At 44.0% G+C, this 17,895-nt stretch overlaps 1 protein-coding gene across 15 annotated transcripts in view; it reads right to left on the bottom strand.

Annotated features, from left to right (window-relative positions):
• Window positions 1-1,957: 1,957 nt before the first annotated feature.
• Window positions 1,958-17,895, bottom strand: part of TENM4 (teneurin transmembrane protein 4) — a 927,633-nt gene continuing 911,695 nt past the window's right edge. For all 15 annotated transcript variants that reach the window (XM_071432902.1, XM_071432903.1, XM_071432904.1 and 12 more), the window contains 2 exons: window positions 17,516-17,658; window positions 1,958-9,606 (listed from right to left, as the gene is read on the bottom strand). In XM_071432902.1, the coding sequence (XP_071289003.1) occupies window positions 8,848-9,606; window positions 17,516-17,658 (902 nt within the window). In that variant the 3' untranslated portion in view covers window positions 1,958-8,847. The remainder of the gene's footprint in view (window positions 9,607-17,515; window positions 17,659-17,895) is intronic.

Raw genomic sequence — 17,895 nt, 5'->3', positions numbered from 1 at the left:
AATATAATCACCATTCTTTGGTTTTAGTACTTATCAGCTATATATGACATGTGGTCCATGGTTGAGGCTTTAGTTGCTTCCCTGTGGGAATGCAGGACAATTTTTTTCTTTGCTCCCACCTTGAAAGCCTGGAGAGACTCCTTGTAGCATTCTGAAAGATAAGCCATAGTCCTCAGGCTATGGCCCCTATTAAAGACATGATGTGATAAGTCTGCCCTGGCCTATCAGACTGGCATGGCAGGGTCGCTGTCCCAAAAGCACTTGATTTACTACCCATAATATTTTGATTAAAACATTGGTCTTATCTGGCCCAGCCACATGAGGCAGAGACAAACCTAGTTCGCCGACAACTTGAAATGTTGCTGTTTCCTTGGCTACCCTCAGGGATTAGTCCTTGGTCCAGTGCATTTCAATATAATTATCAATGATTTAAGGCAGGGTCTTTTTTGATGATAAACTGCAGGTGGCACAGGAAGTGAGGGATGGCAGATCACTGTCACAGGGGAATCTGAATTCCCTGGCTAAGCACAGCTTAGGAAAAGGCACATGAGTAACAGCCTGATGCAAACTAAGGCATCTGATTTGGAGAAAACAGACCAGACCAGACCCATGGGAAACCAGAGGCTCAGGGGGGATGTCAGGGTTGCTGTGTAATTATCTCAGTAGCCACTTTCTAGGGCAAAAAAGAAGGGGCCAGTGCCTTCCTTTGGAGATAAAAATCTCTGATGAGCATAGGAGTGAGACCCTGCCCTGTGCACAAGGTAATTTAAACTATCCTGCTGAAGGTAAGGTGGCCAAGCATGTCAGAGGATGGAAAAACTAAGACTATCCAGCAACTGGAAAGTGGACTTTGTGCCATGAGGCTGCAAGAGTCCATCCTGCTCAGCATAGCACAGAGAGAGCAAAGGGGGAACTTGGTTGGTGTCAAGGGGACGTTTGCTTTGCAGGATGGCTTGAGGAGCTGCAGTTGGAAAATGAAGGCTGTGGAACAGGGCCCTGAAAGAAAAGACATATTGGTGGAGAAGATAACATCCCACAAGGAATGGCCAAGTAAGGGTAGAAACCTTAGGGAAACCTTGCAGGCATCAATATCCACCAGCAGCTGGACTCCCCTCACCTTCTCAAGATGTGCATGCAAAATGGCCTCACCTGGTTACTGTGGCTCTGCCTGGTGTCAAGGGAGAAAGAGAGATGCTGTTTATTTCCCCTATCACAGCCATCTACCTCCAGAGGAGAGGGATTCCACACAGAACTGGGCTTTATTATAAAAGACCCAATTTCACCTGGTTTTGGAGAGCAGAACAATGCTCAGGCAGTAAAGTGGATAGCAACTCCCCACTCCTCCTCCAGTGATCACTGCCCAGTTCTATGCTTCATTTTCCCATTAGGTTCTCCCCAAGGACCACCAAGGATACTTCCCTCAACACATGTTTTCTGAACACACGTTTTTGGCCCATTTCCTGAAGTTACTCTGGATTTTTGTCTGAAGCACCGAAGCAAGCTGCCAGTGGGGCTGGGCCAGGCAGTATCAAGAGTCGCAAGAGAGTTTCCCTGGGTCACTGTGGAATGTGCTGCAGCAGCTTCTCTTGAATGAGGATCAGATGCACAGGTTTCTGCTGCATGTATCATGGAATCTAATGCTATCTATCTTAATTTGTTAAGCATCTTTTGGAGCTCATAGTGTAGTTTCTCAGTTAGCTTATCCTTCTACTGGAATGGGGGCTCCCGCAGTAGAGGGAGGCTCTGAATCCCAAGCATCACCTCCTGGACTGGCAAAGCCTTGGGGCCCCTGCAATCCCACACCCTATGTACAGGTGGGAAATGCACATTTAAGTACAAATTTCAGGAGTGGGGGTACATTTTGGCCAACTCTTTTGCCAGGTGCATCTCCCATGTAAGGACCAAACAGCTGGGGTGAAGAAATCCAACATTTTCACAGAAAAAAAAGAAAACACTATTTAAACACAAAATATTCTTTTATTTGTCACTGAAGGCTACACATGGTCATTTCTGTCTGTTTGCTTTTTTTTTTCTAGAAGGTATCTACATCTGCACTTATTTACAGCCTGGTTGTATTTACACAGTCAAGAATACAGTATTAGAAACACAAAGTATCGAGAAAAAAAAATTTCTCAAAAAATTAGTTCCAGACTTCAGGAAAATTATTACACGGGGTAATGACAAGAGTCTTCAGTGCTGGGCTTACAGATGCAGCTTTGATACAAAGTCCTCTTCTTGGCTGGAGCTGCATTAGAAGTCCTCTCACAAAATAAACATTTTACTTTTTAGAAAAGTGTGATTCTTTGATTGGCTATTTCAACAATATCTATGAACTGTCCAAACACTTTATTTTTCTTTTTTGAAAGTTTTAGTGTTTGCCTGAACAATTTCCATCTCTAAGGAAAAAAAATTATATATATATATGTATATATTTTTTTAGTTAGTTTTCATTTGTCGTTTTCTATGCTCCCCAGAAAGGACTGACCTCTGGAATGGGAGTTAACAGCTGAGCTATTTAACACTTGGTCAGGAACGCAAAGTTTTATGGTAATTAAAGGAGAGTACAAAAGAAACACAGAAGATTTCCCTAGGGTGGGCTGGGTTGTTTTTGACTGGGGTAGCAGAGGATGGGAAATTGCCACAGGAAATGGCCCCCAGGACATGCAATGGCCCTTCATTCAGGAGGGAGAAGGGGGGTCCTGGACAGGGCTCTCTGTGCCCCCAGGGTGTCTGTTTGAAGTTTTTGAAGTTTGCTCTACAGTCGCAAGTAATTTTATTTAAATATATTCAAGAGATGAAAAAAAACCAACCCAAAACAAACAAACCAAAAAATAATAACAAAAAAAACAAACACAAGAAGGCTTTGGGTTATTTTTTTATTTTTACAAAACTCATGAAAATTCTTTGGTGTAACGGGGGACTATTTAATGATCATAATAAAATGAGTGATTATAATAAAAAGAGGTACTGAAAAACTAGCTTGTCCTGTGGAGGACTGTAGCAACAGGAGCAAAAATGCCCCAGGCCATGCTCACTGTGGGATGGAGGATGCTGCTGGCCACATGGCAGCCAGATTTTATCCTATCAAATGCATCCCTGGCATGGAGGCACAGTGTTCATATTCACCAGGTCTGGCAGTGCCACCAGGGCGAGGAGATAAACTGAGTAAAATTTAACAAGCAATGCGATCTCCCTAGCTCCATTATTAATGTTACAGGCAGTCATTTCTCCTCCCCTTTTAAAAAGCAGCCACAGAACTAACCATGATCCCTGGCCCTGGTTTCAATTACGCCGAGATTGAATCAAAACAGACTGCTGTGCCGTAAATATGAGGGGGGCCCTCTCTGTAAATCGTAAAATTGAATTCTAAAATTTCATGTTAAGAGCCTTGTCTTTGCATAATGGATTGCGCTGCCATCCATCATGGTGACACTTACAAGTCACAGCTGAAAAAGTACTTTATTAGATTTTTATTTTTTTTTGAACAATTTTGATTTATTCTGATTACACTGTCTGTATAATAGACTGAGCAGAATTTCATGCTGGTCCCTACGCTCAATAAAGCAACTACAGATATGTTACAGAAATCCCTCACTGTTCCTAAGTTACGGCCAAATGGTGTCTCAGGGACTGCTCCCAGTCATCTGTGTCTTCTAAACCTGAATCAAGCACTGGGCTCTTAATGACCTTCATCTCATTAGCTCTCTCCTGGTATTGTTTAGCATTGTTGGCCCATTTTCACTGTGGCTCTGATCAATAGCTGTGATGACAAAGATATGATGAGCTGCATGACTCCCTCCGGTCACTGCTGCTTAATGATTTTTCCAAGTGCCAATCTCCAGTTGAAAGGGAAAAAAATAAAATAAAATAAAGATCTAAGAGGAAACAAATGTGGCATTTCTCGTGATGCCTAATTAGTCTTGCTCTTCTGCCCCTGGGCTGGGTTCACAGGATGTTTTTCAGCTGCAGAGTCCTCATGGCACTGCTTATGTTTGGATGTCACACCATGACTGTCCCATCACTGTTGTCCTTTCAAATGGAGCATGTTTCAGTACCAGCTCCAGCTACTGAAGACTTGAGCTGTTGCTCATTGCTCTCACTGAGAGATGCAGCCTCTGCTCCAAAGCACTGCATTTTCTCCTCTGAGCTGTGAGATTTGGTCAGGATCCTTCTCACCGCTCTTTGGACTGGAGACAAGACCAGAGTTGAAAGTAAGTGAAGTTACATCTTTGTATTTTGATGGGGAACTCCTTTTGGTGAGGGCTGAGTCCTCTTTTTGGGAGTCAAGAATGAAAATGACTTCTCAAAAATCAAACCTTAAAGCACATGAGACTTAAAGCACAGTGACATTTTCCCCAGGAGGTGGTCTGTCAAACCTTTCAATGGGCCTTTGAAACATCATCTAGAGCAATTGTCGGCATGCTGGAGGGAAGGGATGCCATCCAGAGGGACCTTGACAAGCCTGAGTGGTGGGCTGGTGTGAACCTCATGAAGTTCAGCTGGGGCAATCCCAAGCACAAATACAGGCTGGGCAGAGAATGGATGGAGTGCACACCTAGGGAGAAAAAGAGAGTGCTGTTGGGTGAGAAGCTCAACATGACCCATCAGTGAGCACTCACAGCTCAGAAAGCCAAATGCGTCCTGGGCTGCATCACCAGCAGCGTGGGCAGCAGGGCCAGGGAGGATATTCTGCCCCCTGCTCTGCCCTAACCAGATCCCACCTGGAGTGCTGCATCCAACTCTGGGGCCCCCAACACAAGAAAGATGTTGAGCTGTTGGAGCAAGTCTGGAGGAGGCCACTAAGATGCTCAGAGGGCTGGAGCACCTCTGCTATAGAGACAGGTTGAGAGAGTTGGAGTTGCTCAGCCTGGAGAAGACTCTGGGAATCCCCTAAAGACCCTTCCAGCGCCTAAGGGGCTCCAAGAGAGCTGGAGAGGGACTTTGACAAGGGCATGGAGTGACAGGACAATGTGGCATGGCTTCAAAAAGAGAGAGTAGATTAACTATTGGGAAGAAATTATTTCCTGTGAGGGTGGTGAGGCACTGGCACAGGTTGCCCAGAGAAACTGTGCATATTCCATCCCTGGAAGGGTTCAAGGCCAGCTTGGATGGGGTTTTGAGCAACCTGGTCTAGTGAAAGGTGTTGCTGCCCATGGCAGGCGGTTGAAACTGGATGATCTTTAAGGTTCTTTCCAACCCAAACCAATCTTGGATCCTATGATAGGGAGTTAGTGCTGTGGGATTTGCACCCAAGACCTTCCACTCTTATGGAAGCAATAAATTACTTCACGCCGGCACACAGACAAAGCAAGAAGGGCCAGGCAACCAGAATGGTCCCATGGGGAGGCAAAATGGACAACAAAAAGGCTGGGAAGGAGCTGCAGGGCCATCAGTAAAGTGGAAATGCACTTGGGATCCTGTAGAAAAAGCATTTTTCACTAATGAATGGGTAAATTTAGTGCTTCAGGACTGAAAATGTTTTGCCATCTAGGTGAGGTGGAAAGCTTTCACAGAGGTTGAGGATTCAGGAATGTAGTAGCTGTCTTTGGACAGGTTTGTCCCCAGTATTAGACAGCCATCCCTTTTAAATTTTTGTTTTGATAGAAAGGAGCAACATATACATATATATACTTTTACAGATATATTTTCCCCCCTTTTGATACAATGTCCATAGTTTCCATACCGGCTGCAGGCCCAAGAGAAGACTGTCATGGACCTGGCAGGCAGACAGGAGTAGTCACATCCCAGTGCTGCTTGAGGATGCAGAAAAATGCAACACGAGGGTCTTGCCTTGGCCATGGCACAGAGCTCTGGGCTCCTGGCTCTGGGCATGCTGGACAAGCATGGAGGGACTGGGAGACTCTTGAAAAATGGGTGAACTCCTCAAAGTCATTAGCTCATGTAATAACCTGAAGAGTCTGCGTAAGGCTGTAGAGGTGCCATCTCAGGCTGGCAGGGTTCCAGTAGGAATATTTTACACTCCAATCTCTTTTCTTGACTCCGTGGAAAAATGGCCCATTTATTCTTGCACTGCACCTCTTAGCATTGTAACACATGGACGCAGATGGATACAGAAGCATCACTTTTCTTCGGAGCTGCTTGAAATGGGACAGTGTAAATGGGAGGCTCAAAGAGCTCTCTCTGCTCTGTGGGTCTTTTACCAGGGGTTCATACCTTTTGACCTTGCCTCCTGCAGGTCTCTTTTTGTTCCATTCATGCTGTTTGAGACACTCACAGCCATCACAAGTTTGAGGTTTTAAGAGGGATTTGTCCCTGGTATGACTTGGAGAGAAGGAAGCAGGGAGCTGGACAGCACTGGCAAGAAGGTGCTGCTTCCTTTGAGTAGGTGGTTACTGCTGGTTTGGCTAACACTGCCCTTGACCCCCACCTGTGCATCCTCAGGGCAACCCAGACTTGCCAAGCACTTTATACCATACAGGTGGCAATGCCATGGCCTTTTAACCATCCCTGGCAGGCAGCTGCCAAAGCAACTGCTCCCTTGTAAAAGCCTGGAGCAGGTCTGGCCAACATGTCTACTCCCACCTGGCTCTGCCAGAACTGGATACCCTTTCCAGCTGCCTGTGGTTCACTCCTGCCAAAGTAATAAAGGTTGTGTGCTGCAAAGGGTGGTTCAGAGTACAGCGCTGGGACACAGCACCAGCATCAACACCCTTGCTGCAAGCAGGAGAGAAGAGCAGAAAATCAAACCCATAACATTGGTCATTGCCACACAGCCAAAGGTATTTGGGACTCAGAAATGGAGGAGGAACAGTCTGTTAGGGGATTTTCCATCCCATCACCTTCCTCCTGGCAAGCACCGGGGAACAGACAGGCAAGGCAGACGGAGCTGGCAGCTGGCTTCTACGGAGAAACCGTGAGAGCACCGGGGCTGCCAACGTTTCACTGCTCGAGGACTGCATGGCCAACACACGCCCCCGCTGTATCTGGGGCGGAGATCCTGCAGAGGGGTGTCAGTCTGTGCTGGAGGATGGCAGTGGTGGTGGCATGAGTGCAGAAGAGCTGCCTCCGAGTACACAGGTGCATTGTAGGACTCTGAGTAAGGAAACAGCCTTGGCATGGACTTGCACGTCTTGGGTTATCTCTCTGCAGAACTGGGAAAAGCCAAAGTGGATGGAATTAAAAAAAAAAAAAAAAAATCAGGGCTGAGCTGTTCCCAGAGAGACACAAGAGAGCTCTTACAGTCAGGACATATGCAGGCATCAGTATGATAGAGACATCTATCTAGGACCAGGGTTGGCCACCTCCAGCCAGAGCTCCACTGAGAGGTGGGGTAACACTTCTGCCTGCAGGAACAGCACAGGACTGTTTCAGGCGGGGAAGAGGATGCTGAGCTCATCTCCTTGCTCCCTTGAATTTCAAGGACTCTTGCAAATACCAGAGCACAGAGGTTATGTGAATAAAAATTACATTAGCATGCCGAGCAACTTTGTCAGCAGTTTCTTATTAAAGCACTTGGTCCTCTCTGTAGTGGGCATTTCCATTGAACCTCCCCCTCGTCACTGCTAACAGTCAAGTGGGCTCTCCATTAAATTTGAGCTCATGTAAGAAACAGTGAGAGGGTTGATTTCAATATTCTCCTTCTTGTCCCACCACGCACAAGCTGTTGCTACTTATTAAACATTTTAAAATCCCTGCTGCCAAAGTCCCCAGGAGACATTTATCTGCCATAGTCATAAACGACTTGCCAGCATGCTACTCCAAACTGCATTTCCCAGCCAATAAATACAAGCTCCAGAATCAGGAAAAGCAGGGTTTGGCTCTAATTTTCAGTGGTATGTCACTGGGATACTATAACTACTTTTAAATTCAAATCAGCTTCCTAGAAATTAACTGGTTTTATCAGATACAGCACAGTGGACTGTTAAACACGTAGCCTCATGTACTGAAACACTATACATTTAATGAAGTTATGCCATTAGCAAATGTACAACATGGGTGCATTAAATCCACCTATAGAACAGCTCTACGTATGAGAGAGGATTTATTTTAGCTTTTCTCAATAGAGCAGGAGTCCCTTTTCTTGGCTTTTGCTAGGTTATTTAACTAAAACCAGGATTTGCGCACACACAAAAAAACCCAAAAAGTATCTACTCTCATAATGAAAAAAGACCGATTTTTTCTCTTTTTTTATTCCAGTTCAGGAAGGAAGAGAATCATCTTGCAAGGTAATATAATCAGCTCCTTTGCCTCTATAATCTATTTCTGCTCAGCAGGAGCCCCCAAAGAAACACTTTATGTCCCAAGTGAAACGTGAAAACTACTTGTAAGGTCCCTTTTGAGGCACATGATTCAGATGGTCACTTTCAGAGTATCAGAATCAGCGTTGTCTTCCATCTCCTTTCTTTCTGGGAAGAGCTCTCTGGCATGCCACGGGCTCCCCCTGTTCCAGGTGGAAGGCTATGTCCCTGCCCCAAATCAGAAAGGGTTAGGATGACACAAGTTAGCACAGACACCCATTTCGCACTTACACCTAAGGACTTACGTTGACGACTCCCCACTTCAAATTCCTCACAAAGAGGGGGAAAAGAAACAAAAAACCCAAAACAAATAAACAGAAAAAAGGACAAGAGACAGTAAATTTCACTGTGATCACACTACGGCAAAATATACCTTCTGTTCATTGCAAAAAATGCATGAAGGCCAAATTAAAGCAGGAAAAAATATGTTGCATGAGTTACAGTGCAACCGTATTATTCCTTCTCTTTCTATTTTCCTCCCACCCCACTTTGTTCAGTTTAGAAAAAGGATTGAGTACAACACAGTCAGGTAAGTGGCCACAAAAGAGTAGCTGTCTTTGGCAAGAAGTCACCGCATTGACCCTCTCTGTCACCTTCTGCCCATTTCGCTCTGTCTCATGAAGTGGATGTTGTTGGCGCTGTCTGAGAGTTCAGGGTACTGCTCCACTGAGATCACAAAATAGCCATCGTAGCCCTGTACTCGGCCCGTGTTTAGCACTTGTTGCTTCTCCCCTTCTGTCCACGAGCGAATACCCTCCTCCCCATCCCGCAGTCTCTGCTGTTCCCGGGACCAAGCTTGGGTGACGGCGCGCTGTCGGGCCAGCTCCAGGACGCGTGCCTTCTCCTCGTCCAAGGTGGTCCCGTAGCGCGTGTTTAGACACAGTGCGCCGTACTGGAGCTGGATGTCTGTGTAGCGTCTAGTCCTCCCACTCAGCACTGTGTTGATCTGGGACACTGTCACATTCACGCCGTTCTCCAGGGTCCTCCGCCCGCCGCTGAGGCCCAGGATGGACAGGTCGCCCTCCGATGGCCCCTGTTTGATGAAATAGTGCGTGTCCACCCCGTCGATGGTGAAGTGCAAGTTCTCCAGGTAGTGGGCATTGTTCAGGATGGCTGCGATCCTCCGTCCATCCTCATTGGCCACGCTGATGATGTCAGTGGCCACTCGCCCGTCCTTCATGGCAAACTTGACGCCCTTGCCAAAGATGGAGCCTCCAGAAGCAAAGTTCTTGTTCTTCTTGACATGCCGGCACCCAGCGATGCTGGAGCTGTAGATCTGTTCAAAGCGCTCCAGGGTGACAAAAGCCTTCAGCTGCTTCTGCACTTCACACTGGACCCCCAAAATGGACTGAGCAGGGAGAGAAAGAAGAGAACGACATATTAGAAAGAGAAATCTGATGACCCAAAAGCATTATTAGGATGCTGGAGAGCAGGAGAACATACTGGAAATATGTAATGAAGAGCTCAATTATTTTTTCCCCCTTATCATATTTTTTCAAAATTTTAATTCCTTTTCATGGGAGATACACGTTGTCCTCTCCTAATGCTCATTGTTTCTGAAAACTGAACTGTATTTAATCTCAGACTGAAGGATGTAAAGGTAGAAAATGATTTTTTTGCCTCAGTGGTGTGGGCGTTGAGTTTGGATGCATAATTAGGTTGTGTTTCAGTGTTCTTCTGCATATAAGAAACAATTTGTCTTGTGGACATGATGCTTTACCAAATGCTTTCAGCTTTTCTGTGAAACGTGGAAGTATTTGTAAAAGTTTCTTCTATTTTAACTCCACATTGTAACTCCTTGTGCTGCCTTCAAAGGCCCTGCATGACTTGTATGACCCTCAGAGAGGCCATAACCTCTCCATATTCCATTTCAGCCTGGCCAAAGCAGGTTGTTCAAAACTCAAGGAAGGCATTATATCCAAAACTTATTTCCTGGAAACCCTCTACAATTCACCAGGCTCCCCGAGTTAAAGCCAACCACACCTGATGCTCAAGTTTTAGCTTATATTGAAGTAAAACTGAGAGACAACAGCCCAGATCATTTGCAGTCTGGTGAAACACAAAGTCACTTTTGCTGTTAGGGTATAATGGAGCAAGCACACAGCGAGTCAGCAGCTCATCATTACTGCAAAATGTTCTGGAAATGCTCCCATCAATTCATGGCAGTGCTGACTTACAGACTCCTGTTCACGAACAATTATTTGCTCAAATTTCACAAAAGCAAGAGGATTCTATGACAAAATTCTCCTGGCACTGCCAATAGCTCAGTTCAATAATGTAATGACACCCAGGATTAAAAATAGGCTACAAAGTTTACTCCATTCCAATTATTTTGAGGAAATTAAACACCCATGAAGAATATTGCCCTAAACTGTCCATGAACTAGAGATTCACTTCCTGGGTGCAAGAAGACAATTCAGATGATGCAGGCATTTCAGTGTGGACTCTCACACAAGACTTGTAACATAACAAGGGAAGTGAAATAAACCCTCATTTCCATGGTGGCCATTTCCAGGGAAGAGTCATAAAGTATTAAAAAAAAAAAAAAAAAAGAAAAAGGGATTGAGCATTGCCACTTACTCAGAAGTTTTGAGCAGTTTTGACTGTTAAAAGAGAAAACTATAAGGGAATAGAGGACTACAATTTCAAGAGTACATTTTAGGTTGTAGAACATTAAAATTCCCAGAAATTACTTTTGTTCAAAGTGCTGAGCAGGCTGGTGTACCTTCTCCATTTCCCTTTTTGATTGATAGCATAGCAGGTGGAGCAGGAACCAGTTTCCTATGAAAAAGGAGCTCTTTCTGGTTTTCTCCATCCTGCCTGTGGGGCATCTCACACATCCCCTAGAGAGCAATATAATTAACAGACTGATAGGGAGCCGAGCCCAGCTTCTCTGTCAATTGCACAAGTGCTCTAATTATGCAAAAAATGGATGTAATTAATGTAGATGTCAGTGATGATGGACATGGAACAATTAGTCTTCTAGGCTTCATGAAATACTTACTGTCCTAAACAAGTGCATACCGCACAGCCTTGGTAATTAGCTGCTTCCTCTTCAAAGAAGTTTAAATGGAAAGCTCTTCTCAGGTGTATCTCATAGGGCTTGACTCTAGCTGGTCCCTTAACCACTTTGTATGTCATACTGCCTTTCCAACTTGCCTCAGCAACATTTACCAGTGATGGGAAAAGGCATCTCCCAGCGCTCATACCAAATCACTGCTCACTCAAGGAGTAAATGTAAATCAGGTCTTCTGACTACACTGCTATGTCCTGTGATCACTTATGTATCACCATATACATATACATCGCCTTGTTTACCAGCAGGTGAGTGATAAAGAGTCCTTGGAATTAATTGCACCATCTACTGATTATCACCTTGGAGAAGGGAGCTCGGGGAGGTCAGGCAGTACTGGGCATGGACTAATAATTCCTATCAGAAATTGCCCCTGTTCCCCTTCAATTTTGTCTTCATCACCTTATTCTTGATGAGCTGCAGGAACTCCAGTATTTCAATTATGAGCAAATTATTAGGTAAAGATCCTCTATTAATGTCTCCAAATTAGGTTGCCCCAACAAACCAGTGGACCTGGACACCACCGTAATATCAAAATTCGCAGGCAGAGATCTACCTTCAGGTATCTTAATCAAGAACAAGAACACAATCAAAAAAGGGTTTTCTATTGAGGACTGGTTACTTCTGGGCTCTCTCCACCTTTTTTTTTCACATAGGGAAGTAGGAAATGAGATGTGCAAAGCTGTAACGCTGAACATTCACCATCACTTAGAATGACAGACTGGTTTGGGCTGGAAGGAACCTTAAAGATCATCTAGTTCCAAACCTTCTGCCACAGGCAGGGACAACTTCCACTACACCAGGTTGCTCAAACCTAACTATTAGCTATCAACTATTTCAATAACCAAATGCATCTCTGTTACCTTGAAAACAAGCCCAGGATGACTTTGAAATGACTTTTTGAGTGCATTTCTTTGATAAAAGAGTGTATTTGGGAACAGCATTCTATTAAAAGGAAAAGCAACCACGTCCAACAGAAAAAAACCCCAACCAACAAATTCAAGCAAACCAGAACACAGCCAGCGTGTATGCTGTGCTGTGAATATAAAGAGGGTGGAGGCAAACAGATTATATGTAGTTCAAAGAAGCAGAGTATCCCTGACTTTGAAATTACCATTTCTGTTCAGTCTTAGAACTCATTTCAATGAACTGGCAAGGAAAAGAAACAGAAAATTTCCATCCAAAGCTGCAATGGCATGTGCTATTCTCTAAAAATTGCTGCTGCTTTTAGCAACTGTAAACCAAGGCATCTATAAACCAGTTTTACAGAAGAAAGAAGGGAATTCATCGCTGTTTTATTTCAATATTTGTTGCTCGATGTGAGTGACAAATATGCTGGGTTTGTTTTTCCTCACAGTCTTTTTTAATCAGATGTCCTTAGGTGACATTTCACTTTATCTAGTAACAACCCTTTGGAGAGAAGAGAACGACCTTCATCATTTGTTCTCTGCTGCACAAAGCTCAGGAGAGCAGCACATTACCAGGATCTCTGAATAGCCTCTTGTATTTTGCCAGCACCTCTTGAGGATTTGAAATACCATCGCCAGATCCTATCATCTGTTGTTTTTAAATACCGCCTTCCAGTGTGAGACTGAAAGCTTTAATTTCCCATCAAGGATCCAAGATGTGAAATACGTGAACATGTTTCCAAGTTTCTTTCTATCCTTGTGCCATTATAGACAGATAGGTGTTTCTCTTACCACCATATGGCTTACAGTGCAGAAAGCTACTTTTTCCAAAAGGTTTGGAAGTTATGATTTCTCTGATATATGATTCATTTTTAACTCCTTCCTATTTATCACAGAATCACAGAAAGGCTTGGTCTGTAAGGGACCTAAAAGATGATCTTCTTCTAACCCCCCCACCAGGATGCCCCCACTTGACCAGGCTGCCCAAAGCCCCATCCAACCTGACCTTGAACAATCCCAGGGATGGGGTATCCACATCTTGTCTGGGCAACCTGTGCCAGTGCCTCACTGCTCTCTGGTTACAGAATTTCTTCCTAACATCTAATCTATACCTCTACTGTTTTAATTAAAAACTGTTCCCCTTTGACCTGTCCCTATTTGCCAGTGTAAAAAGTTGCTCTCCCTCTTTTTTATAAGCCCTCTTTTTATTTACCCTGTATCTCTCTGTTAACAAAGCCATTGTTCAGCCATCAGCCTCCTCCCTATATTCCATGTGGCCAGCACCTGGAGACAAGTCTCCATTTGGATGTGCCCACCAGCATGGCTGCACTGCAGGCTCTTGGGTTGTATGAGAGGTGATGTGTGGTGCAGCAGAGGTGAGCCATGGGCCAGCAAGGCCAGTGCTCTGGATCCTGGCTGGCTGGGAATGAGCCAAACAGGAGCACTAACTCAGGGCTTAGAGGACAGGTCTCTCCTCCACCCCACCACTGTATATGACTGTATGGGGATAATGAGGTTGAGTTCATTAAGCAGATTTCAAGTGTGGAGAAGTAAGAGGATTTGCCTCCTCCTCTTGCTCATCACTTTATGGACTTCTCATCTATTTTCATATAGCCTCAAGAGCTTAATGTTTTTGAGACTTCAACTCTTTTCCCTGCATTGGATTCTTTGAAAACTGACCACTGCATTTGTAAAATATAACTGGGAGCTGATGGACAGACGTGCAGACAGTGTGACAGTCCAAGCCCAGGCCAAAACAACTGCAATGTCAGGATACCTTCCCTGAATGATGAACACTGTCAGAGCCACTCCCTCAAACAGATTGTCCTTGGAAGAAGCTCTGCCAGAAAGCACAGCCTTATAGCTCACGTCCTGGCTGAGCATCCCAGAGCAGCCCTTGCCTTCAAAATGCTGCTCCAGAGGGGATGCCAAAAACTACTTCTCCAGCAAAGCCTGTAACAGGCACTGCAGAAAACAGGACCCTTCCTGGAGACAGTGCCCATGGGATGGAGAGAATGGTAGTTATAACAGGATGTAGATAATGATACAAGTGCTGACTCCAAAACACCCCTCCCTGGAAATAGAGTTGTTCTGGCTCCAACAATTACCTGACAGCTCAACGAGACAAAACAAGGAAGGGGAGAAAAAAAAAAAAAAACCAACAAACAATCAGAAGAGAAATTGGATTCAGGTGCCGCAGTTCCACAATATGCCAGAGGTCACCCAGAGTCCCCCAGTGGCCAATAACACTGAACATGTTCAACAAACAATTTAGTGACAGCTTCACAGTCGTGGGGAGGAGGGGGGAAGTGCTGCACAATGGAGTATTGGATTTTAAATGTCACTTCAGAGCTTTAGGGGGTTAGTGCAAGGCTTATGACATGCTGGCTGTTTTTGAGGTGGCGGATGCTCAAAGTCAGAATTATGTCTCCTGTCTTCCAGACTGGCAAGGCAAGTACCAAAAATGTTTTGGAAGGAGATGCTAGGGCCCTCTGGTTATGCACTCTGAAGAGAGATGAAGCAGCCATTTATGGGTGTTAGTTGCTTTGTTATTGTGCTCCTGTTAGTTGTTTCTCTCTGATAAAAGAACAGACTTAATCTGCTAGGCCAGCTTTTATCAGCAATGCCAGTGGAGGAGCTCAAATATACTTTTGTCTATCACAAGGAGGTATGTGACCCAGAGAAACTAGGAATCAGAAGACATGGAGATGAGAAAGTTGTGGTACATCATTCAGTGATCAATGCCTTGTCCAGGCTGCTTTTAAATGACAAAAGATCTGGAGCTTACTCTGTATGCTCTGCAATACCATTTTACAGTTTGATCAGTCTTATTAACTGAAAAGGTTGCCTGCGCTTTCATTTACCTTGGTTTAATTTTGTCATTTCCTATGTGAAATTTTCAAAAGTTTTTATTTTCTTCCACATGCTTCACCAATAAATACAGAGACAACAGTGACAAGGAGGATTGGACTGTGTCTGGGAGTGTGTATTGATGCCTGGAAGGGCTGGGAGTGAACAGAACTTCATGGAAGCATCAGTGTTGGATGCATGGATAGGCATAGGAGAAAATGGATCATGTATTCAGGTATCATATGTGAATGAATTTGGAATATGCAAATATATGCCTACAATATGCTGGGTGTGACAGAAAGCAAGGGAATCCTGCTCTACAGCATTTAGGAACTACTTGCTATCACAGCACGATCCTGCAATAGTAGACTGAAATAAAAATGCTCATGTTTTGTTGCTGTCATAACAGGGGAAGAATATGAAACAGAATATTTAACCTGCAATGGTTAAATTACATTTTCAACATCTGAGTGCAAAGGGACTCATCTGGAAGCATGACAGCTGTATAAAGCCCTCTTTTAATGAGCAGGGGCCTGCATAGCCCTCACTGCAGCTTCTGGCTTTAAAAATCTGTGTGGGCCATGGAAATTTCCTTTTCTTCTTATTGCTCATTAAAGCAGATTCACCTAAAATAGGTGGACAGAAGGGAGGGTTCTCCTTGATTTTATTTCTGGCTCATCTGCCTGTATGAACAAGGGTCAGTCATCACCTCAAGCTGTCACTCAAGTTACTTGGCTATTCAGTAAGTCAAATAATGATAGTATAATACACATGAAAAAGATATATATATATATATTACCTACTATAATACACATAATGAACTAATGATAAAACAATAATATAATACTACCAATAATAATAATTTCTGTGGTGGTTCTGTGAGAGTTATTATCTACAGCACATAACAATACAGAGATGGTCTTCTGTGTAGTCTCTGGGTGGGTCTTTCCTGTTTGCCTACTCCTGCACAGCTTTGCCCAGGGAGACTGTGTCCCAGCAGAGAGGAGAAAAAGTCCTGAGGGTCTCTCTCATTAGAGAGATAACTTCTATTACCATGTTATTGTTTAATCCAAAGAAATAAGAAACAGAAAGGGAGTCTCTGAGCTCCAAACCACAATTGAGTTACTTCACTGTAAAAGTTTTCAAGCATAAACCCAGCCATGGTAATTTTTTTAGTTCCACCAATATTATTAAGTGACACTTCATATAAATTTCTTGTTGAAGTTGAAGCTGGTACATTTTACCTTGTCTTCAGCACGGCTGTGAGGCTGAGTACCAATATGGACTGACACATGACTACTATCAATCTACAGTAATTTGTTTGTACCTTTGAGTGATACCTTTTGTGGTTCAGGAAACGTGACCTCCTGGATTAAGATGCATACCTCAAGAATCTGCTGCAGGTCATCAAGATTTCAGTGAAGCCATAGGTAGAGAGGCTAGGAGGGCAGATGGAATCAATTCCATTGCATACTGTTATCATATTATTAGCAGAAATGGGAGAGCATGTCCTGATCTCCCCAGTCATGTTGGTGCCTCACTGCTCTTGCAACGTTCGAACAACCAGCAACAGCAAGTGGGAGTTCAGACTAAAGAGGATTCAGGCTAAACAGATGAAAGCCTCCCCAGAATACAATCAGGCTATGAAATGGAAGAGAATCCTGAGAGGTAAGTGACTTTCAAGGTCATACACTGATAAGGAGTAGGGCTGGGACTTAACCTAGGGCTCTCAAATCCTGACCCCGTGTTCTAACTTTTAACAGTGCTGCCTCTGTCTTTCAGTTGAGTAAGTCCCAACAGGAAGATGGAAAGTGATTAGGCTGTAAAAGCCTTTTTCTTGCCAATTTTATCACTGAATTTTGCACCAGCATCTACCAAAATGCCTTGGGAAACAAGCCTGTTTTTAAAAGCAGGACACAGTTACATGGGATTTAACCTGGTCAGGTGAAATGAAAGTTTAAGATCATAAAAAAATTCTTTCTGGAAAGACTTTCTGCAATACAAAAGAACTTCCTATGCAAGTAGTGTGACTTCTTGTTTAAGATATTTTAAACCAGAATGAATAGGTTTCTAGAACAAAAAACCCCCCAAACTTTATAAACCAATTCTGTATCAAGATTCACTTTTTTTTTAACTTCTAAAAATCCTGAGTGCAAAGGCCTTGAATTTAGCCTGCAATATGTGATAATGGAAGAAAGAAACAGTAACACACCACTTCACTGAGCAACCACCAGAAAATATCACAGGAAAAAGCACCATGGCAGTAGGGATCTTAATATGTGATTATTTGGTCAGATTTCAATACTGGAATGGGGTTTGACTCGCTCTTCATCTCACAACATGCTGGTAGAGCTTTTTAAACAACATTGCAAATGGGTAGTTTGCTGATAAGGGCATGAGATACAGTATGGAGTTACATGAATCACCTTGCTATTGTCCCATTCTTGGGTTTTCATCTGCGTGTGGATTAGCTCATAGGATGGCTCCATGGCATCCATGTCTGGCTTGGGGTAGCCGGGGATGACATTGTGCAGCTGGAACCCAAAAGTGAGCAGCCAACTGTTGACATCTGCAAGGGAAGAGAAACACAAATAAGATTATCTGATCTCTCAAGCAGGATTTCCCAGGAGAAGGCCCACAGGAGGATGCCACAGTGGCTGGCACTGCAGCAGTCAGGACAAAATTATGAGCTTCTGCTTTGTGTGAAAAGCAGGAATCTTAATGGTCCTACAATGAGCCGTGTGCCAAAATCCGGCCTTTCCACCTCCAGCCAGAGCCAAATCCTGTGCTTTCCCAGCTCTGAAAC

This window comes from Agelaius tricolor, unplaced genomic scaffold (assembly GCF_023055355.1).
Source record: "Agelaius tricolor isolate 1412-34295 unplaced genomic scaffold, bAgeTri1.0.p SCAF_9, whole genome shotgun sequence".
Taxonomy (NCBI): Eukaryota; Metazoa; Chordata; class Aves; order Passeriformes; family Icteridae; genus Agelaius; species Agelaius tricolor.
Note: the sequence above shows the minus strand (reverse complement) of the source record. Positions and strands in the feature narration are given on the sequence as shown.